Source organism: Myotis lucifugus, unplaced genomic scaffold (assembly GCF_000147115.1).
Source record: "Myotis lucifugus unplaced genomic scaffold, Myoluc2.0 scaffold_185, whole genome shotgun sequence".
Taxonomy (NCBI): domain Eukaryota; kingdom Metazoa; phylum Chordata; class Mammalia; order Chiroptera; family Vespertilionidae; genus Myotis; species Myotis lucifugus.
In genome coordinates this window covers 1,997,637-2,016,226 of record NW_005871233.1, presented here as the reverse complement: position 1 = coordinate 2,016,226, position 18,590 = coordinate 1,997,637, and the positions used below count along the sequence as shown (strand labels likewise).

At 48.7% G+C, this 18,590-nt stretch overlaps 1 protein-coding gene across 4 annotated transcripts; it reads left to right on the top strand.

Annotated features, from left to right (window-relative positions):
* Positions 1–6: 6 nt before the first annotated feature.
* Positions 7–10,479, top strand: LRFN1 (leucine rich repeat and fibronectin type III domain containing 1). Of its 4 annotated transcripts, none has more exons than XM_023760548.1 (4): positions 7–1,744; positions 2,289–2,343; positions 2,752–4,194; positions 8,729–10,479. In XM_023760548.1, exons 3-4 carry the CDS (start codon positions 2,789–2,791, stop codon positions 9,627–9,629), a joined length of 2,307 nt encoding a protein of 768 aa, XP_023616316.1. In that variant the 5' UTR covers positions 7–1,744; positions 2,289–2,343; positions 2,752–2,788; the 3' UTR covers positions 9,630–10,479. The 4 variants fall into 4 exon arrangements, with proteins under 4 accessions (XP_023616316.1, XP_023616317.1, XP_023616315.1 ...); XM_023760549.1 differs by adding an exon at positions 6,129–6,215 and having other exon boundaries at positions 7–2,343; positions 8,729–8,845; XM_006096696.3 differs by having other exon boundaries at positions 1,477–1,497.
* Positions 10,480–18,590: the final 8,111 nt, after the last annotated feature.

The window sequence follows — 18,590 nt, the reverse complement described above, 5'->3', positions numbered from 1 at the left end:
CTGCCTCATAAGGATTTCAGTGCAGGGTCTGGCAGTGGCCTGAGGGGCCAGGTGCCACCCAGGCTAGGGATGGGGTGGTGACAAGGTCAGGAGCATCATGTTTGGGTAAGGGCTCATAGAACCAGGGCATGGATAGCAGATGGAGGGGTTTCCTCATGATAGCAGTAAAGGGTACAAGAGAGTTCATGACATGAACTGACCCCTGCATTTGGAGAATGACATGAATGTGGTTGACCATTTTGTGTGTGTATGTGGGAAGATCTCCTGGTAGTCCAGCCTGCTGGTGGCTGAAAGAGCCAGAGGGAAATCACAACAGCAATAGCAGTAGACATTTATGTAGTGTTTACTCTGTCAGGAGCTATTCTAATCATGTTACACTGCATTATCTCATATAATCCTTATAATAACCTGATGAGGTAGGTACTCTTATTATCCCCATTTTACAGAGGAGCACACTAAGGCACAAAGAAGGTAAGTCACTTGACTAGAGTCACACAGCAGGGAACTGGGGTGTGAACCTGGGCAGCTGGGTCCAGTTTCTGTCCTGCAGTGCTGCACTGCCTCTCAATAAATGTTAGCTATTTTCATTGCTATTGTAGTTCCTTCAACTTGAGTCTCACCCCAGCGGTGGGAGGTGAAGCTCTGTACTTCTCTCTAGGGCTCAGATTGGGGTTCTGAGCCCTAGAGACCCACAGCCAGACAGGTGTAGAGCGGGGCCTCCTAACTCAGGAGTTGCACTTTCCAGGCCAGGGTTTTCTGTCCAATACAGTGTCCCAGAGGGAGTGCAAGACAAGGTAGTTGGGGGCCTCGGAAATGGTGGGACTCCCTGACTGGGCCTCTTTTTCTCTCTTTAGCCCAGTTACTGTCTCCTTCAGTCTCTGTCTCACTCTTTGTCTCCCTATACAATCCGATTCTCTCTTCCTTTCTCTCCCTCTCTCACTTCCTTTCTCTATCTTTCTGTCTTAGTCTCTATTTTTTGTTTCCTCTACTCAGTTTTTTTGTCTCTCAATCCCTGTCTCTTCACCTTTCTTTCAAATCTCTCTCTCTCTCTCCCCCCCAACCTATCTCTTCCTCCCCCTGGTCTCTCACTGTCTCTTCACCTCTCTCTGAGTCTCTATAGTCCCTTTCCCCATGGGCTGAAGGATCAGGGCCACATCAGGTCACAGCCCCAAACTGCAGATTCCTGGGAGGTAGGCCAGTAGGGACTGGGGTACAGGATGGAGTGAAAACAGTTTCAGGGATGCCCCCTTTGCATCCTTTCCTCTTCACCCCCACCAACCCCATGTTGTGATGGGAGCTGACATGTCGTGGGCTGCAGCTGCCACAGGGGAATCCCTGCTGGAAGGTTTTGCCTGGAGCAGAGGAATAGCATGAGTGTGTGAGTGAATGTCTGTGTGGCTGTGTAGGCATGTATGGGGTCTTGTATGTGTCCACAGATGTGAGCACAGAAGTCTGCCCCCTGCTTGGGAGCTCAGAAGAGCCCAGGATGAAACCAAGGTTTGAGAAGGACTTCCCAAAGGCTGAGCAGGGAGACTGATGTAGTTTTCTCAGCCTCTTCCACCTTCAGACTCCCTTTACCTCTGATAAAGGATGGTTGGGGGGGGGGGGCGGTATTATCCATAACATTTAATGAATACTTACTGTGTGCCGGGCCTGTGCTCAGGGACCCCCATGAATGAGTTTACTGAACCCTTGCAACAACCCATTGAAGATGGTACAGTTATCATCCCATTTTACAAAACAGGCAAGTATGGCCTAGTTAGGGGAAATCATTGGTTTGGGGTCACAGAGCTAGCAAGTGGGTAGAACCAAGACTTGAACCTGAATCTGTCTGATTTCAAAGCACTTTTATATATATATATATATATGACTATTGATTTCAGAGAAAAGGGAGAGGGAGAGAGAGATAGAAATATCAATGATGAGAGAGAATCATTGATCAGCTGCCTCTTGCATGCCCCCTACTGGGGATTGAGCCTTTGACCTGGGCATGTGCCCTTGACCGGAATTGAACCTGGGACCCTTCAGTCTGCAGGCCGGCGCTCTATCCACTGAGCTAAACCGGCTAGGGCCAAAGCACTTTCTTTTAATAATAGTGCATACTTCTATACCTGGCACATAATGGACACTCAATGATGATAATAACACTTAACATGTATTGAACACATTTTATGTGCCAGGCATTATTCATAAGTAGTACACCATTCTCATTAATCCATTTAACCCTCACAGAGGTAAGGCCTGTTTTTTTGTTTTGTTTTGTTTTGTTTTTTATCTCCTTTTTACAGATGAAGAAACCGAAATTCAGAGAGGTTCAGACACTTGCCCGAGGTCACACAGCTAGTAAGTGTCAGCTGGAATTTGAACCCAGGGAATATGGCTTTGAAATCTATGAATTTAAACCCTAGTTAGCAGTGATTTTTCAAAATGTTCAGTGGGTGCTAAAAGGCCCAGTCAGGGCAGGTGTCACCCCTCTGGTTAGGAGATTATGAGAGGTCTGGGAACCCCTAGGGGAGGGGCAGAGGTGGGGACAGGGCATTCGGGGGTGGGACAGTGGTAATTTATCAAGCAGCATTAATATATTATCTATTAACAAATGCATGCCAAGTGAGGATCAGTGCTGTTACTGTCCTACAGAACCTGGTTGTCAGGAAGGGAAGGATCTGGGTCAGACTCCTAGCAGAACATCCCAGGGCAGCCAGGCTGGCAAGCAAGCTCTATGCCTGGGTAACGTGTCTCCTTCTCCTTCAGGTCTTATTGTTCACTCCTCCCAACTTCCCACTGCACCATGGCTCCCGGCCCCTTCTCCTCTATGCTGCTCTTGCCACCACCTGCAGCCCTGTCTTTTCTGCTGCTACTCTGGGCAGGGGCATCTCGTGGCCAGCCCTGTCCTGGCCGCTGCATCTGCCAGAATGTGGCGCCCACGCTGACCATGCTGTGCGCCAAGACTGGCTTGCTCTTTGTGCCGCCAGCCATTGACCGGCGTGTGGTGGAACTGAGGCTCACAGACAACTTCATTGCGGCCATCCGCCGCCGAGACTTCGCCAACATGACCAGCCTGGTGCACCTCACCCTCTCCCGTAATACCATCGGCCAAGTGGCAGCTGGCGCCTTTGCTGACCTCCGTGCCCTCCGGGCTCTGCACCTTGACAGCAACCGCCTGGCTGAGGTGCGTGGCGACCAGCTCCGCGGCTTGGGCAACCTCCGTCACCTGATCCTTGGCAACAACCAGATCCGCCGGGTGGAGTCGGCGGCCTTCGATGCCTTCTTGTCCACTGTGGAGGACCTGGATCTGTCCTACAACAACCTCGAGGCCCTGCCCTGGGAGGCCGTAGGCCAGATGGTGAACCTGAACACCCTCACGCTGGACCACAATCTCATCGACCACATCGCTGAAGGTACCTTCGTGCAGCTTCACAAACTGGTTCGCCTGGACATGACCTCCAACCGCCTCCATAAACTGCCCCCTGATGGGCTCTTCCTGAGGTCCCAAGGCCCGGGGCCCAAGCCGCCCACGCCACTCACGGTTAGCTTTGGTGGCAACCCCCTGCATTGCAACTGCGAGCTGCTCTGGCTGCGGCGGCTGACCAGGGAGGATGACTTGGAAACGTGTGCCACCCCTGAGCACCTCACTGACCGTTACTTTTGGTCCATCCCTGAGGAGGAGTTCCTGTGCGAACCCCCGCTGATCACACGGCAGGCGGGGGGCCGTGCCCTCGTGGTGGAGGGCCAGGCAGTCAGCCTGCGGTGCCGTGCTGTGGGTGATCCTGAACCGGTGGTGCATTGGGTGGCACCTGATGGGCGGTTGCTGGGGAACTCTAGCCGGACCCGGGTCCGGGGGGATGGGACGCTGGATGTAACTATCACCACCTTGCGGGACAGTGGTACCTTCACTTGCATCGCCTCCAATGCCGCTGGAGAAGCCACGGCACCCGTGGAGGTGTGCGTGGTGCCGCTCCCTCTGATGGCGCCCCCGCCGGCTGCCCCGCCGCCTCTCACTGAGCCTGGCTCCTCTGACATTGCCACGCCTAGCCGACCTGGTGCCAATGAATCTGCTGCTGAGCGCCGGCTGGTGGCGGCGGAGCTCACCTCCAACTCTGTGCTCATCCGCTGGCCAGCGCAGAGGCCGGTGCCCGGCATCCGCATGTACCAAGTCCAGTACAACAGCTCCGCTGATGACTCCCTTGTCTACAGGTGGGTACTTCAGTCCCAGAGCCTCCTCCCACCTCAAGGGTCCCCTCTCCCTTCTGTCCACTTCCTTGGCCTTCTTGCTCAGCTGGAGTTCTAGATGGCCATACATAGTTGCTCTGTCTTCTTCTGTCTCACTTTCTGTCTCACTGTCTCTGTTTTTCATGCATTTTGCAAATCTTTGTTGAGCATTCACATGAGTCAGGCTGGGCACTGGAGTTATAACAGTGAATGTACCCCGCATATCCCCACTCCCATGGAGCTTATGGTCCATATTCCTGCTCAGCAAAGGTGTTTGATTATGTACCTTGTCAGTTAAACATTTTGGAGCATGAAACACACACACATACATACACACACACATTTAACAGTTACATTTATATTTATAAATTATATGCCAGGGGTTCTGTATCAACACATTGGGGACATTATAGAACAGAAAACCAAAATATATAAATATAAGTTATTTTCATTATCCACTGGGTTAGAAGCCGTTGCCCTGGTATGGACAGACATTAAAGAGTTACTTTCTCCCGTCATCTCTCTTATTTTCTTAATTTCACATCTGCCTCTATCTGTCTCTTCTCTCCCTCCCGCCCTTGTTGGGCATTGAAGCCCTGCTCTGTGCTAGGCCCTGAGAGCGCTGGGGACACTGGGAGACCAAAAGACCAGTTCCCACCCTCAGGGACCTTATGGTCCAGAGGAAGGAGGCAGCTAGTATTTGCTGAATTATTGCCTTGGCCTTGCAGTGTCCTTCATCTTGGTAGCTTTTTAAGTATGAGTCACAGCCATAGCACACAGTGGGCACTTGATAAGTGGTTGTGGGCTTTGTGAATGGCTCTCCTTCCTGGCTCTGTCTCCTTCATGTGCACTGTAGAGCATCTGCTGTATGCTTAATCCTGTGTTTGACTTCACTTGGTAATGCCAGAGGTTTTAAAGCTATTTTTGGGAGCCCCATTTTTTGGTGTGCTCAGACCTACACCAAAAAGCCTGCCTCTTGGCCTCCATCTTCACCTTTCCCAGGGTTCTCTTGGCCACAGTCTTGGTACACAGTAGGTGCTTTCCCATTGTTGGCTGAATGAGTAAATGCCTTTGAAAACTTTCTCTCTGTCATCCTCATTTTCTTTTCTTTTAGAATCTGGTTATCAAACACTGAATAGATGCCTATTGCATGTCACATTTCATGCTGGGCCCTGGGGCCACCGAGATAGATCAGACACTGGCCCAGTTTTACAAACATGAGGGCAAACAAATGAACAGAACAAAAACCTTTATAAGGTACTACCAAAGATGCTGCTTCATTTGATCTTTCCAACTCTGATGTGAAGCAGTGATGATACCCTTCCCATTTTATAGATAGGGAAACTGAGGCCCATGGAGGGAAGTCACTTGCTCAAGGTTACACAGAAAGCGGCAGAACCAGGATTCTAGCTCTTACCCTTCTAACTCCTAACCTTTTTATGTTGAACACACATTTATTGAGTACCCACTGTTTGCCAAGCAGGGATTAGTGGAGCTGGATAATACATTTCCATAAATAACTTTTGGTTTGTGACTCTACTTCTCTCTTTCTTTCTCTCTCTAACCTGTGGCCACTACTTGGTGGGGTGCAGGGAGGTTTTCAGGCCGCAGACCCAGCATGTATTCAGATGTTCATTCCCTTCTGTCCCTAGCTAGGCAGCAGATCTGGGGGCTCTTCCCTTCCCCTGAGGGCTACAGTTCCAGTCCTCCCTCTCCCACTGCAGATGCCTGCACTATGTTGCTGTAGGGGTTAATTTCCTCACTTCTGCCATGGGTGGAGGCAACATCCAATCAGAAGCCTGCTCTGCTGCTTGCTTGGGTCTTTCAGCCTATCAGAGACATGTGGGCTCAAGCTTTCTTAAGGAGCCAGCCTCTGTCCTTGAAAAGGGGGGAGCCCCTAGCAACTGTTTTTTTTTTAGGGAAAGGAGCAAGAGGAATCCTAGTCTCTCTGAGAGGGGAGACTGAAAGAAAAGGAAGACTTACAGCCTGGGGCTCAAAGTTGGGAGGTATGAGGTGGAGGGGGAGGAGTGGTCTGTGAAATGGCAGGCAAGGGGAGAGTTGGAGAAGTGGGTGGGTCTTTTAGAGGGAATAGGGCCCTCACTTGAAGCCTTTTGGTTGGAGGGTGGCTTTTGGTGGTGGGGAACCTTCAGGAAGTGGGACAACTGCTGTAAGCTTCAGAACCAGAAGGTGGCCAGACTGGAGGGAAGGTGAAGCATCTGAGAGGTAAGATGGGGGCATGACCTCTTAGAGGAGGTGGAGTTCCTGTTTCATGGTCCCATGCAGATGAAGATGTGGTCCTTGTCTCTGGTGACCCACTAAGACCTTTGTAGGAGAGGAGAGCTTGTGAGGTTGAGTGGTGAGCATGCGAATCTATGTGGATGTGGAAGTCCCAGGTTAGCCAAAGCTGGACTTGGCCGACTGTGGAAGGGTGTGCCCAACAGAAGGAGCAAGGCCTAGTGGGAATGGTCTTATAGATGAGGGAGGGTGCAACTGGGAGTAGGGTGTGAGCCACAGGAAGGGTACTGGCCAACACAGAGTGGAATGGAAGCTAACAATGATGAAATTATTAAGTGCCAGGCTTTGGGTATGTTAACTAATTCATACTCACATCATCTCTATGATGTACTAATTCTTAATATCCCCAGTTGGGAGAAGTGAGGCTCAGAGTGGTTAAGAAACTTGTATGAAGCCCTAGCTGGTTTGGCTCAGTGGATAGAGCACTTGCCTGCGGACTGAAAGGTCCCAGGTTCAGTTCCAGTCAAGGGCACCTGCCTGGGTTGCAGGCTCAATCCCCAGTAAGGGGTGTGCAGGAGGTAGCCAACCAATGATTCTCTCTCATCGTTGATGTTTCTATCTCTCCCTCTCCCTTCCTCTCTGAAATAAAAAAAGAAAGAAAGAAACTTTTGTAAGGCCCTAGCCAGTTTGGCTCAGTGGATAGAGCATCAGCCTGTGGACCGAAGGGTCCCGGGTTCAATTCCAGTCAAGGGCACATACCTCAGTTGCAGGCTCCACTTGGGCCCCAGCCCTGGTCAGGGCGCGAGCAGGAGGCAACCAATCTATGTGTTTCTCTCACATCGATGTTTCTCTCTCTTTCCCTCTCTCTTCTAACTCTCTAAAAATCAATGGGAAAAATATCCTCGGGTGAGGATTTAAAAAAAAAAAAAGAAAGAAAGAAACTTGTATAAGATCACAGCTAGCAAGTGGCAGAAGAGAGACTCAAACCCAGGCAGTCTGGCTCCCAGAATTGTCAGTTTAACCACTACTCTGCACTGCTTCTCGGTTGAAGGCAGGGGCCTAGAGCAAGAAGGGGGCATGTTTGCTTGGCTACATTTGACCCAATTACTTATCTGGGGTGTGAGTTGGTGACTTGTGGCAGTATAGGGTAGGGCGCACACAGAGAGGTTTCAGGACATGCAAAGAGTGGACACGGCCCTAGGCACAGTAGGAGAATCATCCCCAGTGGCTGTTGTGGGGTGTGGTGCAGGAATATGTAGTCGAGGGGCTTGGAAATTGTCTCAGAAGATATATGCAGCTAGGAGATGAATTTGCCCAAAGATGGGACATGCAGATAAAGGGCGTGGCCTGTACACACATGATTTCCCTGAAAGGGCAGGGATATAAGAGGAGCTAGAGGGCCCTGGCTGGTTTGGCTCAGAGGATAGAGTGTTGGCCTGCAGACTGAAAGGTTCCAGGTTTGATTCTGGTCAAGGGCACATGCCCAGGTTGCAGGCTTGATCCCCAGTGGGGGATATGCAGGAGGTAGTCAATCAAAGATTTTCTCTCATCATTGATGTTTCTATCTCTCTCTCCCTCTCTGAAATCATATATATATATATATATTTTAAGAAGAACTAGAGGCTCAGTTGGTTGGATAGTCAAGGTTGCAGGTTCAATCCCCAGTCAGGGCACATACAATAATCAAGCAAGGAATTCAGAAATAAGTGAAACAACAAAAATCAATGCTTTTCTTTCTCTCCCGCCCCTCCTCCTCTCTCCCTTCCTTTCTGAAGTCATAAAGACAGGGGGTGTGAGTTGACCACTTGTGAGGGTGGTGCATGCTGGTAGGGGGTGGGGCTTGTAGTAATGGGGCCCCTCAAAGGATGAAAATATGTACATAAGAGACCTTGAATGGCAGTTGTTGCTACCCTAATATGGTGAGACACTGCTACGGGGCGTTTCCCTTTAGGGTAGAGCATAAAAGCTATAGCACGCCTCTCATTCAAGAACTGAGATATGTAGATGAGGGAATATGATTGACAGATAGTGTTCTAACTAGGCAATAAGACAGACGGGGTTGGTCTGAGGGCAGGGCATGCAGATGAAAGGCGTGGCCTGTAGCAGGGATCCTGAGAAGTTAGAAATTTGTTGCTTGAATGGCTGCTGTTGTCCTGGTAAAGGGTGAGATACTGGTAGGAACGCACGGTTTGGTTCCCACTGGTCACCATGGGTGGGACATACAAGTGAAATGGCTTGGTTCAGAGTAGAGCTAACTCCGCGCTGATCCTGCCCCTTCCCACAGGATGATCCCCTCCACCAGCCAGACCTTCCTGGTGAATGATCTGGCGGCGGGCCGCGCCTATGATCTGTGCGTGCTGGCGGTCTACGACGATGGTGCCACAGCGCTGCCAGCCACGCGAGTGGTGGGCTGCGTGCAGTTTACCACGGCTGGGGATCCGGCGCCCTGCCGCCCGCTGAGGGCCCACTTCTTGGGCGGCACCATGATCATTGCCATCGGGGGCGTCATCGTTGCCTCGGTCCTCGTCTTCATCGTTCTGCTCATGATCCGCTACAAGGTCTATGGCGACGGAGATGGCCGTCGTGTCAAGGGCGCCTCTAGGTCACCCCCGCGGGTCAGCCACGTGTGCTCGCAAACCAACGGTGCAGGCGCGCCGCAGGCCCCACCGCCAGCGCAAGAATGCTACGTGGCATTGCGCGAGGAGGCGTCCCCGGCAGCCCTGGCGGTGGAAGCAAAGACCACGGTGGTAGAGACGGCAGCTTCCGCAGACCCAGAGGCAGTCTTTGGACGCTCCCTGGGTGGCTCGGCCACCTCGCTGTGTCTCCTGCCATCCGAGGAAGCCTCTGGGGAGGAGTCTCGAGCCGCTGTGGGTCCTCGGAGGAGCCGTTCTGGGGCCTTGAGGCCGCCAGCTTCAGCGCCCTCCACTCTAGCTCTGGTTCCTGGGGGGGCACCCGCACGGCCTCGGCCACAGCAGCGTTACTCGTTTGACGGGGACTATGGGGTGCTCTTCCAGAGCCACAGTTACCCGCGCCGCGCCCGGCGGACAAAGCGCCACCGGTCCACCCCGCACCTGGACGTGGCTGGAGGGGGCGTGGCCGGGGAGGACGGAGAGCTGGGGCTGGGCTCCGTCCGGGCGCGCCTGGCCTTCACCAGCACCGAGTGGATGCTGGAGAGTACCGTGTGAGCGGCTGCGGCGGGCGCCGGGACTCCTGGTGCCACGGACAGGACCCACTCCGAGCTGCCCGGACCCTGGGGCAGGACTGGAGGGAAAAAGCACAGCGCCAAGACCTCTGACTGGAGGGGAGGTGGGCCCTTCTCCCCGAGGGGGCGCTGCGGCCTGCGGCTAAGGCTCGAGGCTATGCACCGTGTCCTGGGGAGATGGGGAGCGGGCTGCTGGGCTCCTCCCGTGAGAACTCCTCGCCCCCCTCTTTGTCCCTTCCCCCAGCGCGCTCGCGGACTTCGCTGGGAGCTGGTGCCTTACACAGCGAAGCGGGGGGAAGGGGCAGGGCCCCCCCACACTGCAGCACTGAGACACGAGCCCCCTCCCCCTGCCCGGGACCAGGGGCAGGGACGAGGGGCCCATTTCTTGTATCTGGCTGGACTAGATCCTATTCTGTCCCGCGGCGGCCTCCAAAGCCCCACCCCGAGCCCATTCACCTCTCTGATCCCGTAGGGTCTGGCTTGGGGTCCCCTTTTCTCTGTCCCCCTCTTTTGTGTCTATCCTGCTCTCTGTCTTCTCTGTCTTATGTCTCTGCCCTTTTCTATTTGTCTCTTTTTTCTCTGTCCCGTCGTCTCTTCTCCTGCCCTCCCATGTTTTGTCCAGTCTCTTTGTCTCTCCGGGATTACCTCCCCCCACTACACATTCTCCGGGGCAGGTCCCACTGGAAGGACCAGACTCTCCCTATTCCTTCCTCTTTCCTCAAGTAAATCCCCACATGAATAAAGTCCAAAACAAAGTCCTCCTCCCCACCGGAGCCAGGACCCCCGCCGCAGCAGAATTAAACTTTTTTCTGTGTCCGAGGGCGCTCTACTGACCTCTGTGTGTGCCCCTGTGTCGTGTGTGTGTGTGTGTGTGTGTGTGTGTGTGTGTCCTAGATTACAGTATAAGGGTTAAGTGAGACTGAAGGAAAGATGGCTAACTGGGACCAGGGAGACTTGCAGACAATTTCCTATCCTCTGAGAGATTTAAAGGTGGGAAATAATAATAAAATGATAATAGCTAACATTTAGTGAGTGCTTACTGTGTGCCAAGCACTTAAGTAATTTAATCCTCACAACAACCCTAGAACATATTACAGGTATCCCATTTTGCAGATGAGGAAATTGATGCCCAGAAACATCTCAAAATCACATAACCAGAAGGTGGCAAAATTGGGATTTGAAAAGGCAGGCAGCCTGACTTCTGAATCTGTCCTCTTAACCACAGAATTCTGCTGAGCAGTTAGTGAATGCTCATTCCACACACAGGCATTGTGCTAAGCACAGCTCCTCTTTCTGAGGTTGGGCAACTGTCCAAGGTAGGTATCTTTGGTTCCATTTTATAGACAGGAATCTGAACCAGGGAGAATTGAAGTCACTTGCCCAAAGATCCCCAGTGAGAAAATAATGGAACTGGCAGTTTGATCTCAGTGTCTTATCTGTTCCTTACCACTACACCATGTTGCATCTAGAGGCTGGGGACTGACCCCAATGACCTTAGCTGAGCACAGGTATACCGAGCCAGCCTGGTGAGGGAGGAAGGAGGGAAAGAGCTCATTGGTTACTGCCTGGAATATGAGGGATTGGAAGTGGAGAAGGGGTCTGCTTGGAGCACAGAAGATGGTATGGGGAGGGGAGTTTCAGTTAAGGCTGAGGATTGTGGCTGGGGAAGGAAAGTTGGTTGGGGGCTACCCCAATCTTGGGGGGCGCTGCAGTGAATACTTCCTGATCCTGGAGAAGGAAGAGACTTCATGCTAGCCAGGGGCCCCCTGAGGCCTGGGGAGGAGGAGAGAAAGACAGAAATAGAAACAGCAGGAGGAAGGGGGAAGATCTGGGCAGGCAGGGTGGGAGGCATCAAGGACAAAGGCGCCAGAGAATCACAGGCCAGGAGGCTCCCTCACCCAGTGACCCAGCCACACTTATCTATCTTGGTCATCATGACTCCTGGGTACTGAGGGCTTCCCACATACTAGGCACTGTGCTCACAAACCCTCCCTGGTGCATGGGCAAGGTGGGGGGGGGGAAGGGAAAGGACATCTGTAATATGTGGGTCCTCTCAATAAAGATTGAAAGAAGAGCATGCAACCCAGCATCAGGCACATAACACTCACAAAAGGAAGTTACGTTCATAGTAAGCATGATCACATTTATACTCTGCAGCTGATGTGTAGTGTGTGCATCTATGTTTCTAGAAGAAGAAAGAGTTTAGAGGTTAAGGAGCTTGCCCAAGATCATACAGCCAGTAAACAGCAGAGTTGTGATTAGAAAGTTTACTGCCTTCAAATCCTGCACACCTAATCATCTGACTATATTGTCTGAGTCACCCGATAAAACTTTATTGAGCATGTACTATGTACGTGGCTCTGCGCAGGAGATACAGCAGTGAACAAAATAGACAAAATAAGAAACCCCTGTGGTCTAGTCAGTGTGGCTCAGTGGTTGAGTGTCGACCTAGGAACCAGGAGGTTAAGGTTCAATTCCTGGTTGGGGCACATGCCCGGGTTGTGAGCTCGATCTCCAGTAGGGGGCATGCAGGGGGTAACTGATCAATGGTTCTCACTCATTGATGTTCTATCCCTCTCTCCCTCTCCCTGAAATCAATAAAAACACTATATATATAAAATAAAGAAACCCCTGTCCCTTGGGGGGAGGCAGTAAACAAGCAAGTAAATATGTAATGCGTGTCTGGTGGTAAATAAATGTCTTGAAATGAATGAAAACAGGGTGTTGGGACAGAGAATGACTGGGAGGTGTACTTTAGATGGCGGGGGAGTATCAAGAAAGGTGATATTAGAGCTGAAGAAATCCATTCTGAAGAGATCCATTGTGGGAAGAGCATTCCTGGCAATGGAAATAGCATGTGCAAAGGCCCTGAGAAAGGATTGTGCTTGGTGTGTTGGAGGCATTGTGCCTGGACTGGAGTGGGAGGAGAGCAGGTGGGAGAGGCAAGCAGGGAGCAGATTCTGCAGAAGCTTGTGGTCTGTGGTCAAGAGTCAAGATTTTATTCTCAGAGCTGTGGGAAGCCAAAAAAAGGTTCTGAGCAGGGGTGGTATATGGTCTGATTTCTGACCCCAGCTGTGGGGTGTGCCTGCCTTCAAAACAAAATCAGAAACTATCATCTCAGAACATGGCATCCATCCATCAACATATTTGGGGTCCACATGGTCCCTGGTTTAGCCCTTTGGAGGACACCCACCGCCTTCTTTCTCCTGTAACCCTAAGCCCTTTGTTTAATAGAGAATTAATGCCAATGATATGCTCTTCAAAATTGAGAGCTTTAAAACCAAGGAACAGGTACAGCAATGAGAGAGGGCATTGGATTTTCCAAGGGGAGTGTATGAACATCTGCTCTGTGCCTGGCCCTGTGCTGGGCACTGTAGACCCAGCAGTGACCAAGATCGATATAATACCTGCCCTCCTGGCCAGACAGATGACAATAGGACTGTGATGGGAGAAGAAAAGGAAACTGTGGGAGCCCAGAGGAGCTGCCTTACCCCACCTGCAGGCCAGGGACATATATTAATCAAAGTCTTTTGGTAGCAAGTCTCAGGAACATAGCTTAACAGAATAGACCTAAAAAGCAGAGTTTATTGGCTCATATAACTGGGAAGGAAACAATATAGGGTAGACCCACAAGGAACTTGGCTTTAGGGACTGGACCCCAGACTCAACTCCATCAAGACACTTTCCTACTCATTTCTCTGTTTGTCTCAGCTCATATTCATTCCTTTCAACTGCATGTGCTGGGAAAGCGGCCATTTATTTGCAGACACAAACCCAATCCTTCCAGTACCATAGCCCAGTGGGAAAATGGCAAAATCTCCAGTATAAGTGAAACAACAACATCCCAGGGAAGGGCTCAGATTGGACTGATTGGGGTCACATGCCAATCTTGCACTGGTTGTGGCATCCAAGGGAATGGAATGCTTTGATTGGCTAGGTAGGGGTTGGTTTAGTCCTCAGTATTCAGGTGTCCAGGTTGGGTGGTCTGGGAGAGGGGAGTAGCTAAAGAAATTGCTTTTTAGGTTGAATCATATGAAATTGCCAGTTTTGTAGGTCAGAAATGGCAGAATCTTGGCAACTTCATATGGTCGATCCCAAGTTCTTACCAGATGGGAAAGCGTTTGGGCCTATAAAAGTAATATAAATCCCAGTGGACCATTCCGAAGGGTATTTGGAAGAGGAAGTGATATTAACAGACATAGGGATGAGTGGATATTAGCCAGGTAAAGACATGGTGTTGGCGGGAGAATAGTAGTGCCTATTTCAAGCAGAGGAAACAGCTTATACAAAGGCCTTCATTAGGGAAGATCAGAGAAGGCTTGTCACTGTGATCTGTAGATGGGGTAATCTGATTGAGCAAACCTGAGTCTTGTGTCCAAGCAAATGAAGGATTGGGAAAGTGAGCTTTAGCAGGAGAAATGGATGCTGAGCAGGTAAAACCTAAATATATCCAGTTCAGAATTTCTTTTTAGGCCTTTGCTTCTCCAAGTGGATTTGTAGCCTTATTTTTATTACAGCATTCATACTGAAGAGGGCCATATGCCTGAACTCAGACATGTCCTACAGGATTCAACTTTTTATTATCAAATATTAATTGACCACCTTCTCTGGGGTCTGTGCTGGCCATGCAGAGATGGATTTGTGAGGATTCACTTGGCTGCAAACAGAAAACTCAAGTACACGACTAAAGACATTTGGTTTTCTTACTGAATAAGAATTCTGGAGTTAGGGGGGGTTGGGGTTTGGTGCAATGAGATCCAGGTCTTACATCCTCATACCAATGAACTAAGTAGGAAGGAAGGGAACAAATGGAAGTTCTTTTTTGTGTCAAGAAAGAAAAAATTCTAAAATAATAAGAGTAACAGTAATAAACACATGTATCAAAAATTGTTTTAAATTCATTATATAAAGTAACTAATTTAAGAAGCCTTTGTCCTGGCTGTTTTCTCAGTGGTTAGAGTGTTGGCCCGTGGGTCACAGGTTCGATTCCAGGTCAAGAGTGTTTACCTGGATTGCAGGTTTGATCCCCGGCCCTGGTCAGGGCGTGTGGGGGAGGCAACCAAACATTGTGTTTCTCTCATGTCAATGTTCCTCCCTCTCTCTCTTTCTCTCTCCTCCCTTCTTCCCTCCCTTCCACTCTCTCTAAAAAAAAAAAAAAAAAAAAAAAAAAAAAAGAAAAAAAATCAATAGAAAAAATAATCTCGGGCGAGGATTTAAAAAAAAAGAGGAGCCCTTTAGTCCCATGACCATTCCAAACTGCAAGGGAGTCTGGGGAAGCAGGTGTTGAGGAAGGGGAAATAAATTTATGCCCTGGGTTGGACACCTTGCTGCCCCCATCCAAACTGGGGTTCTGCCACTTACAAACCATATAATGCAGTGGAGTGGCTGTGGGATTATATGTAATTTCTAGTGCATGGCTGTATTCCTGTCTTTATCTCCTAATTGAGAAAACATGAGAATGCAAAGGTCTGAGAGTTATAGAGTTATGGGAATGATTCTGAAACCCCTATAATGTAAACAAAACTCAACCACTTAGAAATTTCAGTGGGTTACTCTTGGTAATACATTTCTTGTGACATGCCTCATAAGGGACTGTGGTGTATTGCCTCATTAGAAAAAACACACAAACTTAGTGGCATAAAACAAAAATTATTTTATTATACTCCAAGCTTCTGTGGGTCAGGAACTTGATCATGGCAGAGTAGGAATGGCTTGTCTCTGCCCCAGTTGGGAGCTGGAAACCTCTGCACACTTCTTTACTCACGTGTCTGGTTACTGAGCTGGGATGACTGCAAAGCTGAGTTCAGCTGTGATTGTCAACCAGAGGATGTTCGTGTGGCCTCTCCGTGTGGTTGGGTTTCTTGCAGCATGGCAGTTGGGTTCCAAGAGGAACAATTTGAGATGTGTGTTTCGAGAGAGCTAGGTGGGACAGATGAAGAAGTGACAAATACAGGTTCAATGAGAGGAGCACATTGACTCTACCTCTTGAAGGGAGAAATGTCAAAGAATTGGTGGTCACTTTCCAAAAACCACAACACATTGTGTACAAGCTGGAGATGCCAGCAAGCTATTTAACAACTACATTGTTAGAATCGGAGTGCACACTAGCCACACATTGGAGCAGATCATGGAACACCCCTTCCACCCCCATATCAGATACTAACTCTTTGATTTCTGAATTTGCAGGGGGAAGGCTGGAATGGCATGGGTGGGATGGATCTGCTTAGGGGAGTCTCGGGGAAATAGCTATTTTCCAACTGGTATGAAAGTGTTTCAATATTTTAACAACTGAAACAGTGCTCCTATTGGGCGGCCACTGGATATCAGTCCTGCAAGAGATTCACAACCTTGGAACCTTCATGTGCCATCTTAGGCTGCTCCCTAGTTCTGCCTCCCACCTTTTCCCTTCCGGAAGAGCTCTAAGTTTGTTTAGGTATTCACTCTCCCTGGAACACATTTTCCCTAGCCTCAGAGGTGGGTTTTGATGAGTCTAACACCATCCTTGTAATTATATCTTCCTTGCCAGTGATTGGGTTAGACCTGGGCATATGACTAAATTTAGCCAATGAGGCAAGCATGTACATCCAACGGGGAGTTTCTCTGGAAGATATTCTTTGCTTCTAAAAACTGTGAAAATGCTAACCAGTTTGGCTCAGTGGATAGAGCATTGGCCTGTAGACTGAAGGGCCCCGGGTTCGATTCCTTGGGTTGCAGGCTCCACCCTGGTCCAATGTGTTATATTTCTCTCTTTCCCTCTCTCTTCCACTCTCTCTATAAATCAATAAAAAAATATCCTCGGGTGAGGATTAAAAAAAAAAATCAACATTTACAGCACATAAGAGATGGTATTTGAGGAACAAGATAACAATGAGAAGTGCAGTGGGTGTGCCCTGAGAGGTCTTGGAAAGGAGATTACTTTCCAAGGTATGACCTTTCAAAGGTATGATATCTTAGATGCAAAAAGACAATAAACAGGCTCATTTAAAGTTAAGATTGACCTTTGTCAAGGACTCTACAAGCCTAGGATGTGACTACCTGCTGTGACCTGCTTTTAGTTAGGAGTTTCTATGTTCAGACCATCGTAAGTGGTTACTTTTGGTCTCCGAGTTTGTTAGGTCTGTCATGTTGGTCTCCTCTGAACTTGTCAGGTGTAGTATGTGACCCCTTTTTTATCCACACTTCTGAAAACTAAAGACAAAGAAAGAATCTTGAAGGAAACCAGACATAAATGACATTACATTTTATAGGGGGACAATAATTTGACAGGAGAAAGTGGCACATTTTTCAAGTGCTGAAAGAAAAGAACAGTCAACCCAGACGTCCTTATCCAGTGAAAATATTCTTCAGGAAAGAAGGTGAAATAGACATTTTAGGCCGGCCAGTGTGGCTCAGTGGTTGAGCTTTGACCCATGCACCAGTTCAATTCCAGGTGAGAGCACATGCCGGGTTGTGGGCTCAATCCCCAGTAGGGAGTGCGCAGGAGGCAGCTGATGGATGTTTCTCTCTCTCTGAAATCAATGTTTCTATCTCTCCCTCTCCCTTATTCTCTCTGAAATCAATAAAATGCGAAAAAGAAAGACAGAAAGAAATATACATTTTAAAATAAAGAAAACTAGGAGAATTTGTTACCAGCAGAACTGTATTATAAGACTTGCTCAAGTTCTTCAAACAGAAAGAAAATAAAAGCCAAAGAAAACTCAGAACATTAGAAATGAAGAAAGGCTGATGGGATGAATAAATCTGTAGGTAAATATAATAAACAATCCTCCTTTCAAGTTTTTTAAAAAATATTTTTTTTGCCTTGACAGGGATGTGCGTTCAATTCCTGGTCAAGGGCATGTACCTGTGTGGCAGGTTCCATCCCTAGCCCCAGTCAGGGTGTATGTGGAAAGCATCCAATCAAATTGTCTCTCTTACATCTATGTTTCTCTCTATCTCCCTCCCTCCCTTCCATTCTCTCTAAAGAAATCAGTGGGGATTAATCAGATAAATAAATAAAAATAAAGTTAAAAACTTAAATTATATATATATATAATTTTATTGATTTTTTTAAGAGAGAGAGAGGAAGGGAGAAAGACAGAAATATCGATGTGAGAACCAAATATGCAGAATATTCCACCAACCCCTGTAGAATATATATTCTTTTCAAATACACATGGACAGTCAACAAGACAGACCACATCATCCTGGGTTATAGAACCAATACAGAGAGACAACAGAAAAATCTCTAAACACTTAGAAATTAAACAGTGCACTCCTAAACAATCCATGGTCAAAGAAGAAATCTCAAGGCAAACAAAAAATACACTGAACTGGACAGAAAATAAAAATGGACAATGTAGCCCTAGCTGGTTTGGCTCAGTGGATAGAGCATCAGCCTGAAGGGCCCGGGGGTTGATTTCCATCAAGGGCACATACTTTGGTTGCAGGCTCCTCCCCATACTCCTCCCTCACCCGGGCCCTGGTCAGGGCACATGCAGGAGGCAACCAATCAACACATCGATATTTCTCTCTGTTTTCCCTTTCTCTTCCACTCTCTCTAAAAATCTATGGAAAAATGTCCTGCCGAAACCGGTTTGGCTCAGTGGATGGAGCGTCGGCCTGCGGACTGAAGGGTCCCAGGTTTGATTCCGGTCAAGGGCATGTACCTTGGTTGCGGGCACATCCCCGGTGGGAGGTGTGCAGGAGGCAGCTGATCGATGTTTCTGACTCTCTATCTCTCTCCCTTCCTCTCTGTAAAAAATTAATAAAATATATTTTTTAAAAAAATGTCCTCAGGTGAGGATAAAAACACAACAAAATGGACTATATAAGAATTTTTAAAGCAATTCTTAAAGAGAAATTTATAGCATTAGATCCTTATATTGAGAAAGAAAAAGGTCTTAAATAAACAATCTAAACATCTACCTCAAAAAACTAGAAAAAGAAAAAACAACCCCCCCCC